The 16,904-nt window shown below is 43.3% G+C and overlaps 1 protein-coding gene across 2 annotated transcripts in view; it reads left to right on the top strand.

Moving 5' to 3' along the window:
* The first annotated feature begins 479 nt into the window (after positions 1 to 479).
* Prelid2 (PRELI domain containing 2) overlaps positions 480 to 16,904 on the top strand; it is a 79,429-nt gene continuing 63,004 nt past the window's right edge. The window contains exon 1 of one of the 2 annotated variants that reach the window (XM_085833526.1): positions 480 to 759. In XM_085833526.1, the coding sequence (XP_085689652.1) occupies positions 685 to 759 (75 nt within the window). In that variant the 5' untranslated portion in view covers positions 480 to 684. The remainder of the gene's footprint in view (positions 760 to 16,904) is intronic. The other variant, XM_021150786.3, reaches the window with a different exon arrangement.

The raw sequence follows: 16,904 nt of genomic DNA, 5'->3' as shown, positions 1-16,904 counted from the left end.
AGAAATGTAACATTTACTGCTTCTAGCAACAGTTGCTCTTTGGAGGAAAGAAAACAAAATTCTTCTGTATCCTTTTCCTTGCTGACTGCTTAACCTTAACCCAGGAACTTCCAGGAGTTGGATAACACTATTTCCTAGACTGTTCTGGGAGAAGGGCAGTTTCCTGCAGGCCAGAGGCCCAGCCCTACGTCCCAGGCAGCCATCCAGACCAGTGAAGTGTGCAGTTGCTGGCCTTTGTCTCGCTGGACTTCTCTGCGCAGGGCTGTAGCACCACACCCGTAGTTCCAGGGCCGTGCTTTACCTATTTATTACATCTTATTTCTATTTGTTTCTGTCAACAGAGGATAATTCTGTGACCTCCGGCAGTTGTGGCTTGGAATCCTGGCTGCAAATCACACGGTTGCAGGGTGTAACTGGGTGGCTCAGAGACAAGACACTATCTGCAGGCGTGGCCAGGGAGGGGACGTGGGCGTAGACAGGCTTTCAAGCTGCTGGGGTTTAGGGCGTCCCTGGTGAGCGTTTTATAGGACGTAAGTGAAAGGGGACGTGGGTGTGACCTATATCCTTGTCTCGGAGGAGGACAATAAAGTTTGAGAAGTTTGAAAAGGGGAAAGAAAGTGAACGCCCCTTTGGCCGAGGGGTGTGGCCGGAGCTCGGCGAGGAGCCTGAAGGCGGGTGCATGACATGGGGGTCACCGTGGACGTGCACCAGGTGTTCCAGTACCCCTTCGAGCAGGTGGTCGCTTGCTTCCTCCGAAAGGTACCAGTCCCTCTGACCTGGGAAGTGCATCCGCTGCGGACAGTCTGAACTGCCCCCGCCTGCGTCACTTGTCGTTGGTACCCAACCCTCAGGGGTCTAGACTCACCCTCCGAGTCCCCCTCCAGCGCGCGTGCTGCTCCCGGGATGTTCAGGGCGAGGGTGGAAGCGGTTTTCCTCGAAGGCTGCTCTCAGGGATGAGCGGAGGGTACCGTGCAGGGCATCACGTCCACACGCCTCCTTCCTCAGGCAGAGGGTGTGGGCTCCGGGTGGCCTCCCTGGGTGGACTGTCTAGTCCTGCTTTCTGGTTCATCTCCCACTCTTTAAACGCTAATACATGCTCTTGAAGCTGTGATCTCGCTAGACTCTCTGCTGTTACTCTACTGTTTCAAGACTTTCTCTTAACTAAACAGCTTTGGGACTCCCCGCAGAGCTCACCCTCTCTGGACCTTAGTTTGCTAATCTGTAGCGTGAGAAAAAACAGTGCACACTCCCAGGGTTGTCGTGAGAATTTGAGTGAGATAATTAATAAGGAGTGCTTATCACAGGATTGATGGTTGTAAGGGCTCAGAAATACTGCTGTTTGTACTACTGTAGTTTTGGGATTCCATGGCCCTCATGATGAGGGCTCTTTCTACTCTTTCTAGGAACTGTGCCTCCTGCTAACAGTAAAATGAATACCGTCATCCCTGAGAATTGGTTGTCTGGGAGGTGGGACCCTGAACTGTAATCTGTTTTTGGTTCAGTTAGGTATCTGGGTGGCCCTGGTCAGAGGTCTTCTCTCCAAGATCTAGTATCTGGAAGATGAGGACTTGTACCCATAGGTCTTTAAAGTCTCTTCAGCTTTCGCAGTGTTGAACAAGACTTGTAATGATTGCAGCTGCCCTTGGGCAGTGAACTACATCATGAAATCTGTATAGCCTAGAAGTTGAGCTGAGGGGGTGCTGTGAAGATGGTTAGCTGGGACCTCCCATTACAGGAGGGGGCTCCATCACTTATACCTGCTAGGTCCTCAGCAAAAGTCTGATGAATAGTCAGTGAGTGAATCTGGGGTACACTCTGCTTTAGATCAGGCTTCTAGGAACGTAAAAGGAACAGTTGACACCCCATGTTTTCCTTAGACTGGCAGTTTGGAGTGTGGGTCCCCAGCACATTTTGTGTCAGTCACCTTTGAGCTGTGATGAAGTGACTGGGATAATGAACTTCTGAGGAGAAAATATCTATATTGGCTCACTGTTTTAAGGGCCTCCCATTCATAATTACTTTGTTCTAGTTTGCTTTCTGTTGCTACAATAGAACATTGGCCCACGGCAGCTTTGGGAGGAAAGGGTTTATTTCAGCTTACAGGCTATTCATCACTGCATGAAGTCAGGGGCAGGTGCACAAGGCAGGAACTATAGCAGAGACCATGGAGGAGTGCTGCTTTCCTGGCCTTGCTCAGCTAACTTTCTTCCAGTCTCCTGCGACAGCTCATGAAGCTGAAATTTCTGCCTTTTCCTGCCCCAGACCCCAAAATCTACTGCACAATTTTACCCACAGACAACAAGGCCGGGTTCATCACAGCACTATCCTCCTAGTGCCAATTTCTGTCCTAGTTTCCTCGCTGTGATAAAATGCTGACCAAAAAGCAACTTGGAGGAGGGAGGCAAGGGTTTAGCTTATTTTACTTCTCCCAGGTCACAGTCATCATCATTGAGGGAAGCCAAAGCAGAAACTCAAGGCAGGGACCTGGAGGCAGGAAGTGAAGCACAGGTCACTACTGTGGAATATTAGGTCATGGGGGAACATTACTGACGTGCTCTCCATGCGGCCCTGGGGAGGCACCACCCACACTGGGCTGGGCCCTCCCACATCAATCATTAATCAAGAACATGTTTTTCAATATGCTCACAGGCTGGTCTGTTGGGTGAAATTTCTCAGTTGAGGTTCTTTCTTAACAGTTGATGTTACTTTGTCTCAGTTTGACAATAACTAACCAGCCCAGGTGTCCCACCACCCTGGGCCTGTGGAGAGGCAGCACCTCATGGACGGAACCTGTGGTAGAACAAATCTGCTTAGATCTGAGTCAAGGAGCAACATGGAAACGTTGGGAGAGCTGCAATCCCATAATCCCATTCAAGGATTCTGCCAATTCAAGGGCATATACCAATGCCTAAGGGCATCTTCCCACAATTCTCCACCTATTCAAGAGTCTACCACTACCCAGGAGGGCTGCCTTGGGACCTAACCTTTAACACCTAGCCCTTGGGGGATGTTCAAGATGGAAACTGTAGCACCACTGCCACCTGGGAAAAAGGATTGTCATTCGGCAAAGGAGTCCTCTGCCTTCTCAGAATCGGAAAGACACTGTCTAGGCTTCATTGACCTCCCCACCCCCTGCCCCTTTCAGACTCCCTTTGCAAAACCACACACAAAACCCTACTCACCCTCTTCTTTGTAATGCACTCCCACATATCAGTTTCAGGTAAAGGTGATGGGTTTTTAGAGAGGGAGAGCAAGAGTAATAAATGATGATACTGCTGGCGTTATTTCAATGGGTGATGCATACTTCACACAAGGAGCATACAGGATGTGAGGGTGCGGTGTGGCTGGGCGGGGCGGCTATAGCAGTCCTACATGGAGGCTTTGGTAGGTAGGCTTTCTCAGTAAAGTGACACTTTTAGGTTTGTTGAAACATGAATAGGAGTTTTCTTTTTTCTGTTTTGTTTTGTTTTGTTTTGTTTTGTTTTGTTTTGTTTTGAGACAGGGTTTCTCTGTATAGCCCTGGCTGTCCTGGAACTCACTTTGTAGACCAGGCTGGGCTTGAACTCAGAAATCCGCCTGCCTCTGCCTCCCAAGTGCTGGGATTAAAGGCGTTCGTCACCACCGCCCGGCTGAATAGGAGTTTTCTTGGCAATCTCTCTGTCTCTGTCTCTGTCTCTGTCTCTGTCTGTCTCTCTCTCCTTATACACATTTGCGCTGTATAATACAGTACTATCCTCCAAGCAGGCTAAGAAATCATCATGACTGACTCACGTTGTGGAGAAATAGTCTCAGAGAAGTCTAAGTAACTGTTCCAGCAGTCCCAGCTAGCAGGTCAGAGAGCCAGGATCTCAGCTCATCTGAATCTAAAGCCCATGGTTCACCAGCAGGCTGTGCTTCCACCTCTGCACACAGGGGCCATGCAGGAGATTCTGGGGACAGAGCAGTGGCTCCAGCCTCAGTTTTGCTGGGTGTAGTACCCTTTGGTTCATTTGCCTCTCATAGTTTGTTCATCTGGATGCACTCTGCACCTAATATGATGCTTAGCTTAGATGTGTGCGGGTGGGACACGGTATTTGCTAGTCATTTCTGTGCAACAAATCACTCTAAAACTTAGTGGCCTTGCCCAGTGACAGGCTTTTAATTCTGGTGATTCTGTGGGTTGACTGAACTCATGTGGTTGGATTTAGTGTGGTGTGGCTGGGGTCATTTATACAAGAACATTCAGTATCTGATGCCGTTCTTATAAGATAGTCAGCTAAGTGCTTAGCCATTGGTGAGTCTGAGGTGGGACGATCAGCAGTTTGTAGCCAGCCTGAGCTACATAGCTAGACCCTGACCCAGAAAACCCAAAACCAAACAAATTAAACCAAAATATTAACAAAAAGGAATTCCTGTAGGCAGCCACAGTGAGTTGTGCGTGCAGTATTTGGTCATGACTAAAAGACATTTTCTCCTGGCTCTCCAGACCTCTGGGTCTTCCAATCTTTCTAACCCTTCTTTGAATGGTTCCTCTGTGTGTGTGTGTATGTGTTTGTGTGTGTGTGTGTGTGTAATATTGATGTGTACTCCATAGTCCCTTATGCTCTGCACTTTGACTAGTTGTAAATTTCTCTATTAGCCACCATCTACTTCACAAAACATTTCCCTGATGATGTCAGAGAGCTGGTAGACAGCATTCTAGCATGGAGGGAAAAGAGATTCATGAGCCTTTACTTCTAACTAAGCACCTATGGACAGTGCAAGGCTTCTCAGGGAGAGAGAGTTAGTTTTGTTTAAGGGTGTATGTAGCTCTTAGTAGGTCTACCATACTCCAGGGGATGGCCTCACACCTAGAACTATATGGATGGAATAACTTATAGTTGATGGGATATTTAATAATAATAATAATAGTAGTAGTAATAATAATGATAATAATGACATGAAGTGGAGGTGGATAGGAAGGTGGGCATGAATCTGGGTGGAGTTAAGGGAAAGGAGCTGAGAGTGAATATGGTCAAAAGACATTGTGTGAAAATCTCAAAGAATTAATGCACGTATTTATATTTTAAAAAAGGAATTGCTTCCTCTTGGTAGATATGGTGCACTGATGCACCCGTCCTGCACGGGAGCCCCCGTGCACTGAGCAGCCTCTGCGGCTGTGTAGACAGTCTCCTTTTCTCCTCTGTTCGTGGTGATGCTACCACCTTCAGAATGATCCACAGGCATGCACTTTTGATAGAGCCTTCGGTAGTAAGAGTTAGATTTTGGGCAAAATATGCTTTAAATACTTTTAGTCCTCATGATGATACTTTGAACAAAGCAGTCGGCAGAAGAGACAGTCATGTGAGGAGCTCTCAGGATGGTTAATCTGATTTTGCACAACAGTGGACAAGGCTGCTTTAGAACTGAGGACATTGTGTTTTAAATAGAATCTACTGCTCCTTGGCTCTTGGTTTGTCCAGATTCTCCTTCCAAGTTCCCATTTAGTACTATTTTTAAAACCCAAGGAATGCCTGATCCCCTTACACCTGTCTGTTGGCTGTTGTGGGCAAAACATTAGCTGCATGCTTTCAATTATGAGTGGTACCTAGAAAACGGAGGATACAATCCTATTTGTGAAGTACAGGATTCCTCACCATCATGGAAGAGTGCTGAGACTCAGCATGGTTCCTTCAGGTGCTGCAGCAGTGGCTTCACAGTGTCCCGTGTTCCTGGTTCCCCTCTTTGCATAATTCTACTTCCCTCCCTCCCTCCCTCCCTCCCTCCCTCCCTCCCTCCCTCCCTCCCTCCCTCCCTCCCTCCCTCCCTCCCTCCCTCCCATCTATCTATCTTTCTTTCTCTTATCTTTCTTTCTCTTTCTTTCTCCCTTTCTCTCTCTCTCTCTTTCTTTCTTTCTTTCTTTCTTTCTTTCTTTCTTTCTTTCTTTCTTTCTTTCTTTCTTTCTTTCTTTCTTTCTTTCTTTCTTTCTTTCTGTTTTCCAAGACAGGGTTTCTCTGTGTAGCCCTGGCTGTCCTGGAACTCACTCTGTAGACCAGACCTGGCCTTGACTTCAAAGATCCCCCTGCCTCTGCCTCGTGAGTTCCGGGATTAAAGGCGTGTGACCACCGCCCAGCTGTACAATTCTTACTTTTCCAGCACTCATGAGTGTATTTTCCTTCCAATTGACTAAAAGTCATCTTGGGAGAGAACACAAAGTTGTGTAGACAAGTGTGGAAGCATAGCAGATACCTCTTTGTGTGGCTTGTGTAGGTCTTTTTTGATGAACGTATCTTTCATGTGCTGGGTGCTGAGAGAATTCCTTACATGTCAAATGCCTGGAATTTAAAGTCATTACTAAGGATGCATGTGAGCTGTGGTGATCAGTGAGTCTTCATGTCAGTTCAAATGAGTGCAGAGAGCTTGAGGTTTCTCACTGTGGACTTGCTTAGATTGATTTTGCTCCTTGGGAATGTGGACAAACTCCATGGGGATATGTATCCCCAACACCAGACAGGTTCTAGATCACAGGATACACTCAACAAGCCCCATGAAGAAATCTCACCCTCCTGTGGTTGGCATTATATAATTTTGTACTAATGTTACTATTTGGGAATCTGAGGCAGGAGGATTGCTTGAGTTCAGAAGGTTGAGGTCAGCCTGGCCAACACAGTGAAACACCTTCTGGCCATTACACAAAATGAAACAAACCAAAACCTTAAAACAGGAAAAGTCAACCCAGGATTCAGAAACATGTGCTCTCTGGAATACTGTAATAAAAAAAGAGATGGGGCTGGTGAGATGGCTCAGTGGGTAAGAGCACCCGACTGCTCTTCCGAAGGTCCAGAGTTCAAATCCCAGCAACCACATGGTGGCTCACAACCATCTGTAACGAGATCTGGCGCCCTCTTCTGGAGTGTCTGAAGACAGCTACAGTGTACTTACATATAATAAATAAATCTTAAAAAAAAAAAAAAAAGAGTAAAATAAATTCCTTCTTCCATCCGTGACCTAAGACTTTATTTATTCCAGTGGCGTGCTGCATGGAATGGATCAGTGTTTACCCTGAAGCTCATAAAGTCGATTTATGAATGGCTATTTCCATTTAGAGTAGAAAGCTGATTGGATAATTAATAATGTTTCCTTCAGATGCCATCTTCACTCCCTTGCAGACCTGACACTTACATGTGTAGAACATCTCTCCCCACAGAGCTCCAGAGGTGTTTTGGAAGGATCCATCTGCATTCCCCAATGGAATGGGGGTTTGGTTACATGTTAGACCTTAGTGCTGTGCAGAGCTGACAGCTGCTCTTTATGTCCTGTGCTGGGTGGCACTCTTCATCCTTCCACCCTAAGTTCTCCTGAGAATCGAGGTGTGACATGAAGGAGAAGCTGGCTGGGAGGAGCATGGCTCTCATGTCAGGGTGTAGAGTGGACAGTTGTAGGGGTGCGAGCCAGGTCAGTTCATATTTCTGTGCCTCAGTTTCCTTGTCTGAAGAATTAGAGGAATAGCTATCTTCTAGGGTTGCTGGGGATATTAATTAACACGTGTACTTTCATGTAAGCACCTAGCTTAATGCTGGGGCATGGTAAGTGCTTTCAAAGCACTTGCTGAGTTCTGAGTTTGTTCAGGAATGTGAAACTGAAAAGCCCAGGGAAGCAGTCTGCAGAAATCTTAACTTAGAACAATAAGGGAGAAGGTGAGCATGAATAATGGTGCACCTCTGAATGATAAATTATTTTTTAAGTGCAATTTAAATTTTAAAGTGTGCTTAGTAACTCATCCAGTGGAGGCTGTGGCTTAGTGTCTGAAAGAAGATTTTTTTATCTATCAAAGTGCTAATAGCTATGTATTCATTATATGCCTATTAATTGGTATTCATGCTAAGTCTGCGCACCCTTTGACAATAAAATAAAACAAGACCTTGTCCTGAAGGAGCTTCATGTCAGGGGGAGCAGAAAGGAATGTATAGATTATTGTGCTGAGCTTTCTCAGGGGTATATACAGATGTATAATGTGGGGCAAGGAACATTTGTTCAAATTGCATCTTTCTATGTAGCCCAGGCAGGCCTTGAGCACTTGGTACTCCTCCCTCAGCCTCTCTAGTACTGTAATCATGGGCATGAGCTACCACACCAGGTAGATCAATGAAGTGGTGATGAACTGAAGCCTCATTTGATCTTGGTAATAAGTCAACTTTGCTTTTCTTCCAGAGTGAGCTTCTTTATGGAGACCACGGAAAAGCTGGGCAGTGTATGGTGATGTTTCTGTATAGCTGGGCATGCAGCAAGGCCCTTTGTATGTGTTTGCAAGCAGCTGGGTAGCAGATCCCCTTATAGCGTATTGACCAGAGATGTGGATGCCAATGAACCAGGCATCCTGCGGTTCCTCATTCTTGTGCTTTCTCAGATAACCCTATTCAAAAGCAGGCCCACAGTAATTCCTATGAAGGCGTTGACTATGAAGAGAAGGGCCGTGTTTCAAAAGTCAGGTGTTGACCTCTCAACTTTTCAGATAGCTGATATTTTAATAACTTCCTGCTTACCAGAGTGCCTTCTGAATGATGAACTTCCCCTTAGCAAACAAAAGGAGAGGCTTAATCTTCATAAAGCTCCACCTTGTGTGTGTGTATAAATAAAAATATAATAGAAATATATATTATTCCTATAATAGATGGACTCAATTTCCTGAGCTCTCACTTTAATAATTATATATTTACTTTAATGTATATTCTCTGAGCTTGGCATTATGTAGCTTTTGGGCCTCTTTTTAAAAGAGCTTTTTTATTAGCATGCATGCGTTCTATGTAATGATGGGCTGCATCATGACATTTGTATATTTACACAATGTATTTTATCATGTTTAAACTCATTACCCTCTATTGTTCCCCTTCCACTCCAGCAGATGCCCTTCATCTTGCCAACTAGTTCCCCACTTTCCAAGATGTGTGTGTGTGTGTGTGTGTATGTGAGAGAGAGAGAGAGAGAGAGAGAGAGAGAGAGAGAGAGAGAGAGAGAGAGAGAGAGAGAAGGGGGAGGAGCGCCATGGGGGAGGAGACTGAGGGAGAGAGACAGACAGAGGAGGGGAGACTAGTGAGTTTCATTTGAGTGCTTGTAGGAGCGTGTGTCCTGCTTATCTACAGGAGTATTCCTATCTTATCCGTAGCCATACCACTGAAGAAACTGTCTGTCCCTACAACAACCAGTAACTGTCTATAGATCTTCAGAGGTGGGAGAGTGAGCCTTACCCCACAGCAACTGTTAGCTGCCTATAAATCTCCAGGGAAGGGTGAGCCACTGTAAGTGCCCCACTGTGTTGATAGGTCCCTGTTTTGCAGCTGCTGTGAGTTTAGAAGCGCAGCAGATACGGTATACTTTGGATACCGTGTTCTACGACATTCCACTCCTTTTCCTCTTACTTTCTTTGAGCTCCTTATTCACCCTGTTCTCTGAGCCTTGAAGGGGATGATATTGACGTCCGTCCTACTTAGAGCTGAGCACTCAACAGTCACTTCCTGTTCTCATTTTGATCAGTTGTAAGTCTCAGTAACGACCACTTACTGCAAGGACGGTCTTTGCCCAAATGTGACATCAACATAGTCTCTGGGGATAAACATAACTATTTAAAAGGCAATTTGGTAGAACAAGCCTACCAACTAGGACCCATGGCCTCTCCAGTCACAGGGCTTTGGCCAGGCTCAGTACAGTAGGTACAGTGTACTCATTCTCTCCTGTGGAGCAGGCCTCAAATCCCTCCAGTCAGAAAGTAGATGGTTACTCGATCATGGGCTTGCCACTATTGCATTAGTGGGCGTATCTTGCCTGAATATCCTATTCAGTAGGATAGCTTGCAGGGTCTAAATCTGCGGAAGACAACTGAGGACAGTGTCCCCACAGCTCCCTGCTCAGCACCACTGGCACTGTGAGGGCAGGACAGACAGCAGGGAGGGAGCATCTGGCATCACCTCTAGCTTGATTTCTCAATGTCCTTAAACCAGATCTTCATCGAGATGATCTTACGATCTAGTTCCAGTGGACAGCCAACAGCAGGGGCAATCAGCTGTATTATTTTGAAAGCCCCTGAGGGACATTGCAGGTAGATAGCCCATCCCTGGAAATGGGATTTTCACTTAATAACCTATGACTTCTAGGAAGAGCTTTATCCACCTGCTTAAGATACCTCCATTCAAAAGGTTTTTGGACTCTTTTGATACTTAAAAATGAAAATGGGAAGGGGCGGATGATAACCTCAGGAGTGCATATTTTACCTTTGTTAGTGTTACAGTAGACATATCTTGGCAAAGGAAGGAGTGAGCCTGCTTATTCCATAAAGAAAGTAAAAACAAATAAGATTAAAAAAAGTGAAGCCAAAGGTATCTTGAGAAATCTCCAGAGTCACTGATAAACTACAGCACATCTGGTGTGTGTACGCTTCCACCAAACCAGGCTCGATGAAGACAAGGCTTTTAGCAGAAACTGGGTCAGCAGACCACATTGCTTCCAGGAGTGTCTGGTAAGGAGTTGGGAGGGGCAGGCTCATCTCTGTGTGCAGGATTTACACATGAGACTTTTAACAAGAAGAGGCCATATCATAATACCCATTAATATGTTTCCTGTTTGGAAGAGAACTAAATGAGAGCATGTCAGGCAGCCGCTGTGTAACACATGCAGGGTGGGCATGGTAAAGATCTGGATCTGGCTGGATCAATTTCTTAGTCACGTGGTGTTTGAATAGGTGTCCAGAACTCATGAGTGCCACAGTTCTCCCTCGGAGTAGTCTCTGCTTTGTAGCAGGCTTTGGATACATTTTGTGTGTAAGAATTAAAACATGAATACGTAGGTTAACACAAGATGGCATTCTATTATTCCAAGTAGAATTATGCCAGGTAGAGGGAGCCTTGGTTGAATACATTTTTAATTTCTTCAAAGAGTTAAAATAAATGCCATCCATGTTATGATATTTAGCTGTTTCACACAAACCTCTAATTTTTTTTTCTTTTTTGCCATTCTTTACGGAAACTTGAGGTTTATGTCTGTTAACTCCAGAAGCAGTCATGAAGGAAAATACCTTAATTTTTGCAAATGATATTTAATAGCATGAATAGTTCACGGTCTCTTGTGTTGAGCTATTAAAATTTCCATTTCCTACTGCAAGGATTATAAAATGAGTGACCCTTAAGTGTTTTCTACTTTGTCTTCCATGCTTTTCCATCTCTGACCCTGTCTTATTTTCTTGTTAGCACATCTGACATTTATTTACTGCTTTTGTTTGTTTCTTTTTTTAAAATTTTTAATATTTTTATTACATATTTTCCTCAATTACATTTCCAATGCTATCCCAAAAGTCCCCCATAGTGCCCCCCACTTCCCTACCCACCCATTCCCATTCTTTTGGCCCTGGCATTCCCCTATATTGGGGCATATAAAGTTTGCAAGTCCAATGGGCCTCTCTTTCCATTGATGGCCGACTAGGTCATCTTTCGATACATATGCAGCTAGAGACAAGAGCTCCGGGGTTCTGGTTAGTACATCATGTTGTTCCAACTATAGGGTTGCAGATCCCTTTAGCTCCTTGGGTACTTTCTCTAGCTTCTCCATTGGGAGCCCTGTGATACATCCAATAGCTGACTGTGAACATCCACTCCTGTGTTTGCTAGGCCCCGGCATCGTCTCACAAGAGACAGCTATATTTGGGTCCTTTCAGCAAAATCTTGCTAGTGTATGCAATGGTGTCAGCGTTTAGAAGCTGATTATGGGATGGATCCCTGGATACGGCAGTCTCTAAATGGTCCATCCTTTCATCACAGCTACGAACTTTGTCTCTGTAACTCCTTCCCTGGGTGTTTTGTTCCCAATTCTAAGAAGGTGCACAGTGTCCACACTTTGGTCTTCATTCTTCTTGAGTTTCATGCGTTTAGCAAATTGTATCTTATATCTTGGGTATCCTAAGTTTTGGGCTAATATCCACTTATCAGTGAATACATATTGTGTGAGTTCTTTTGTGATTGTGTTACTTCACTCAAGATGATGCCCTCCAGGTCCATCCATTTGGCTAGGAATTTCATAAATTCATTCTTTTTAATAGCTGAGTAGTACTCCATTGTGTAAATGTACCATAATTTCTGTATCCATTCCTCTGTTGAGGGACATCTGGGTTCTTTCCAGCTTCTGGCTATTATAAATAGGGCTGCTATGAACATAGTGGAGCATGTGTCCTTTTTACCGGTTGGGACATCTTCTGGATATATGCCCAGGAGAGGTATTGCTGGATCCTCCGGTCGTACTATGTCCAATTTTCTGAGGAACCGCCAGACTGATTTCCAGAGTGGTTGTACAAGCTTGCAATCCCAACAACAATGGAGGAGTGTTCCTCTTTCTCCACATCCTCGCCAGCATCTGCTGTCACCTGAATTTTTGATCTTAGCCATTCTGACTGGTGTGAGGTGGAATCTCAGGGTTGTTTTGATTTGCATTTCCCTGATGATTAAGGATGTTGAACATTTTTTCAGGTGCTTCTCTGCCATTTGGTATTCCTCAGATGAGAATTCTTTGTTCAGTTCTGAGCCCCATTTTTTAATGGGGTTATTTGACTTTCTGGAGTCCGCCTTCTTGAGTTCTTTATATATATTGGATATTAGTCCCTTATCTGATTTAGGATAGGTGAAGATCCTTTCCCAATCTGTTGGTGGTTTTTTTGTCTTATTGATGGTGTCTTTAGCCTTGCAGAAGCTTTGTAGTTTCATGAGGTCCCACTTGTCAATTCTCGATCTTACAGCACAAGCCATTACTGTTCTATTCAGGAATTTTTCCCCTGTGCCCATATCTTCAAGGCTTTTCCCCACTTTCTCCTCTATAAGTTTCAGTGTCTCTGGTTTTATGTGAAGTTCCTTGATCCACTTAGACTTGACCTTAGTACAAGGAGATAGGAATGGATCGATTCTCATTCTTCTACATGTTAACAACCAGTTGTGCCAGCACCATTTGTTGAAAATGCTGTCTTTCTTCCACTGGATGTTTTTAGCTCCCTTGTCGAAGATCAAGTGACCGTAGGTGTGTGGGTTCATTTCTGGGTCTTCAATTCTATTCCATTGGTCTATTTGTCTGTCACTATACCAGTACCATGCAGTTTTTATTACAATTGCTCTGTAGTAGAGCTTTAGGTCCGGCATGGTGATTCCACCAGAGGTTCTTTTATCCTTGAGAAGAGTTTTTGCTATCCTAGGTTTTTTGTTATTCCAGATGAATTTGCAGATTGCACTTTCTAATTCGTTGAAGAATTGATTTGGAATTTTGATGGGGATTGCATTGAATCTGTAGATTGCTTTTGGCAAGATAGCCATTTTTACAATGTTGATCCTGCCAATCCATGAGTTTGGGGGATCTTTCCATCTTCTGAGATCTTCTATAATTTCTTTCTTCAGAGACTTGAAGTTTTTATTATACAGATCTTTCACTTCCTTACTTAGAGTCACGCCAAGATATTTTATATTATTTGTGACTATTGAGAAGGGTGTTGTTTCCCTAATTTCTTTCTCAGCCTGTTTATTCTTTGTGTAGAGAAAGGCCATTGATTTGTTTGAGTTAATTTTATATCCAGCTACTTCACCGAAGCTGTTTATCAGGCTTAGGAGTTCTCTGGTGGAATTTTTAGGGTCACTTATATATACTATCATATCATCTGCAAAGAGTGATATTTTGGCTTCATCTTTTCCAATTTGTATCCCTTTGATCTCCTTTTGTTGTCGAATTGCTCTGGCTAGGACTTCAAGTACAATGTTGAATAGGTATGGAGAAAGTGGACAGCCTTGTCTAGTCCCTGATTTTAGAGGGATTGCTTCAAGCTTCTCACCATTTACTTTGATGTTGGCTACTGGTTTGCTGTAGATTGCTTTTATCATGTTTAGGTATGGGCCTTGAATTCCTGATCTTTCCAAGACTTTTATCATGAATGGGTGTTGGATCTTGTCAAATGTTTTTTCCGCATCTAACGAGATGACCATGTGGTTTTTGTCTTTGAGTTTGTTTATATACTGGATTACATTGATGGATTTCCGTATATTGAACCATCCCTGCATCCCTGGGATGAATCCTACTTGGTCAGGATGGATGTTTGTTTTGATGTGTTCTTGGATTCGGTTAGCAAGAACTTTATTGAGGATTTTTGCATCAATATTCATAAGGGATATTGGTCTGAAGTTTTCTATCTTTGTTGGGTCTTTTTGTGGTTTAGGTATCAGAGTAATTGTGGCTTCATTGAATGAGTTGGGTAGAGTACCTTCTGTTTCTATTTTGTGGAATAGTTTGTGAAGAACTGGGATTAGATCTTCTTTGAAGGTCTGATAGAACTCTGCAGTAAACCCATCTGGCCCTGGGCTTTTTTTAGTTGGGAGACTATTAATGACTGCTTCTATTTCTTTGGGGGATATAGGGCTGTTTAGATCATTAACCTGATCTTGATTCAACTTTGGTACCTGGTATCTGTCTAGGAACTTCTCCATTTCATCCAGGTTCTCCAGTTTTGTTGAGTATAGCCTTTGGTAGAAGGATCTGATGGTGTTTTGGATGTCTTCAGGATCTGTTGTTATGTCTCCTTTTTCATTTCTGATTTTGTTAATTAGGATGCTTTCCCTGTGCCCTGTATTGAGTCTGGCTAAGGGTTTATCTATCTTGTTGATTTTCTCAAAGAACCAGCTCCTTGATTGGCTGATTCTTTGAATAGTTTTTCTTGTTTCCACTTGGTTGATTTTGCCCCTGAGTTTGATTATTTCTTGCCATCTACTCCTCTTGGGTGAATTTGCTTCCTTTTGTTCTAGTGCTTTTAGGTATGTTGTCAAGCTGCTAATGTGTGCTCTCTCTAGTTTCCTTTTGGAGGCACTCAGAGCTATGAGTTTTCCTCTTAGAAATGCTTTCATTGCGTCCCATAAGTTTGGGTATGTTGTGGCTTCATTTTCATTGAACTCTAAAAAGTCCTTAATTTCTTTCTTTATTCCTTCCTTGACCAAGGTATCATTGAGAAGAGTGTTGTTCAGTTTCCACGTGAAGGTTGGCTTTCTATTATTTATTTTGTTATTGAAGATCAGCCTTAGTCCATGGTGATCTGATAGGATGCATGGGACAATTTCAATATTTTTGTATCTGTTGAGGCCTGTTTTGTGACCAATTATGTGGTCAATTTTGGAGAAGGTACCATGAGGTGCTGAGAAGAAGGTATATCCTTTTGTTTTAGGATAGAATGTTCTGTAGATATCTGCCAGATCCATTTGATTCATAATTTCTCTTAGTTTCTCTGTGTCCCTGTTTAGTTTCTGTTTCCATGATCTGTCCATTGGTGAAAGTGGTGTGTTGAAGTCTCCCACTATTATTGTATGAGGTGCAATGTGTGCTTTGAGATTTACTAAAGTTTCTTTAATGAATGTGGCTGCCTTTGTATTTGGAGCATAGATATTCAGGATTGATAGTTCCTCTTGGAGGATTTTACCTTTGATGAGTATGAAGTGTCCCTCCCTGTCTTTTTTAATGACTTTGGGTTGGAAGTCAATCTTATCAGATATTAGAATGGCTACTCCAGCTTGTTTCTTCATACCATTTGCTTGGAAAATTGTTTTCCAGCCTTTCATTCTGAGGTAGTGTCTATCTTTTTCTCTGAGATGAGTTTCCTGTAAGCAGCAAAATGTTGGGTCTTGTTTGTGTAGCCAGTTTGTTAGTCTATGTCTTTTTATTGGGGAGTTGAGTCTATTGATATTAACAGATATTAAGGAGAAGTAATTGTTGTTTCCTGTTATTTTCGTTGTTAAAGTTGGCATTCTGTTCTTGTGGCTGTCTTCTTTTAGGTTTGTTGAGGGATTACCTTCTTGTTGTTTCTAGGGCGTGGTTCCTGTCCTTGTATTGGTTTTTTTCTGTTATTATCCTTTGAAGGGCTGGATTCGTGGAGAGATAATGTGTGAATTTGGTTTTGTCGTGGAATACTTTGGTTTCTCCATCTATGTTAATTGAGAGTTTGGCTGGGTATAGTAGCCTGGGCTGGAATTTGTGTTCTTTTAGTGTCTGTATAACATCCGTCCAGGATCTTCTGGCTTTCATAGTCTCTGGTGAAAAATCTGGTGTAATTCTGATAGGCTTGCCTTTATATGTTACTTGGCCTTTTTCTCTTACTGCTTTTAGTATTCTATCTTTATTTAGAGCATTTGTTGTTCTGATTATTATGTGTCGGGAGGTATTTCTTTTCTGTTCCAGTCTATTTGGAGTTCTGTAGGCTTCTTGTATGTTCATGGGCATCTCTTTCTTTAGATTTGGGAAGTTTTCTTCTATAATTTTGTTGAAGATGTTTGCTGGTCCTTTGAGTTGAAAATCTTCATTCTCATCCACTCCTATTATCCGTAGGTTTGGTCTTCTCATTGTGTCCTGTATTTCTTGGATGTTTTGAGTTAGGATCTTTTTGCATTTTACATTTTCCTTGATTGTTGTGCCGATGTTCTCTATGGAATCTTCTGCACCTGAGATTCTCTCTTCCATCTCTTGTATTCTGTTGCTGATGCTCGTATCTATGGTTCCAGATTTCTTTCCTAGGGTTTCTATCTCCAGTGTTGCCTCATTTTGGGTTTTCTTTATTGTGTCTACTTCCCTTTTTAGGTCTAGTATGGTTTTGTTCATTTCCATCATCTGTTTGGATGTGTTTTCCTGTTTTTCATTAAGGACTTCCACCTGTTTGATTAGGTTATCCTGTTTTTCTTTAAGGATTTGTAACTCTTTAGCAGTGTTCTCCTGCAATTCTTTAAGGGATTTTTGTGCTTCCTCTTTACTGTCTTCTACCTGTTTACCAGTGTTCCTTTGTATTTCTTTAAGTGTGTTATTAAAGTCCTTCTTGAAGTCCTCTACCATCATCATGAGATATGCTTTTAGATCCGTGTCTAGCTTTTCCGGTGTGTTGGGGTGCCCTGGACTGGGCGAAG

This window comes from Mus caroli, unplaced genomic scaffold (assembly GCF_978045245.1).
Source record: "Mus caroli unplaced genomic scaffold, Mus_caroli_1 scaffold_19, whole genome shotgun sequence".
In the NCBI taxonomy this organism is placed as follows: domain Eukaryota; kingdom Metazoa; phylum Chordata; class Mammalia; order Rodentia; family Muridae; genus Mus; species Mus caroli.
This window is presented reverse-complemented; position numbering and strand designations above follow the sequence as displayed.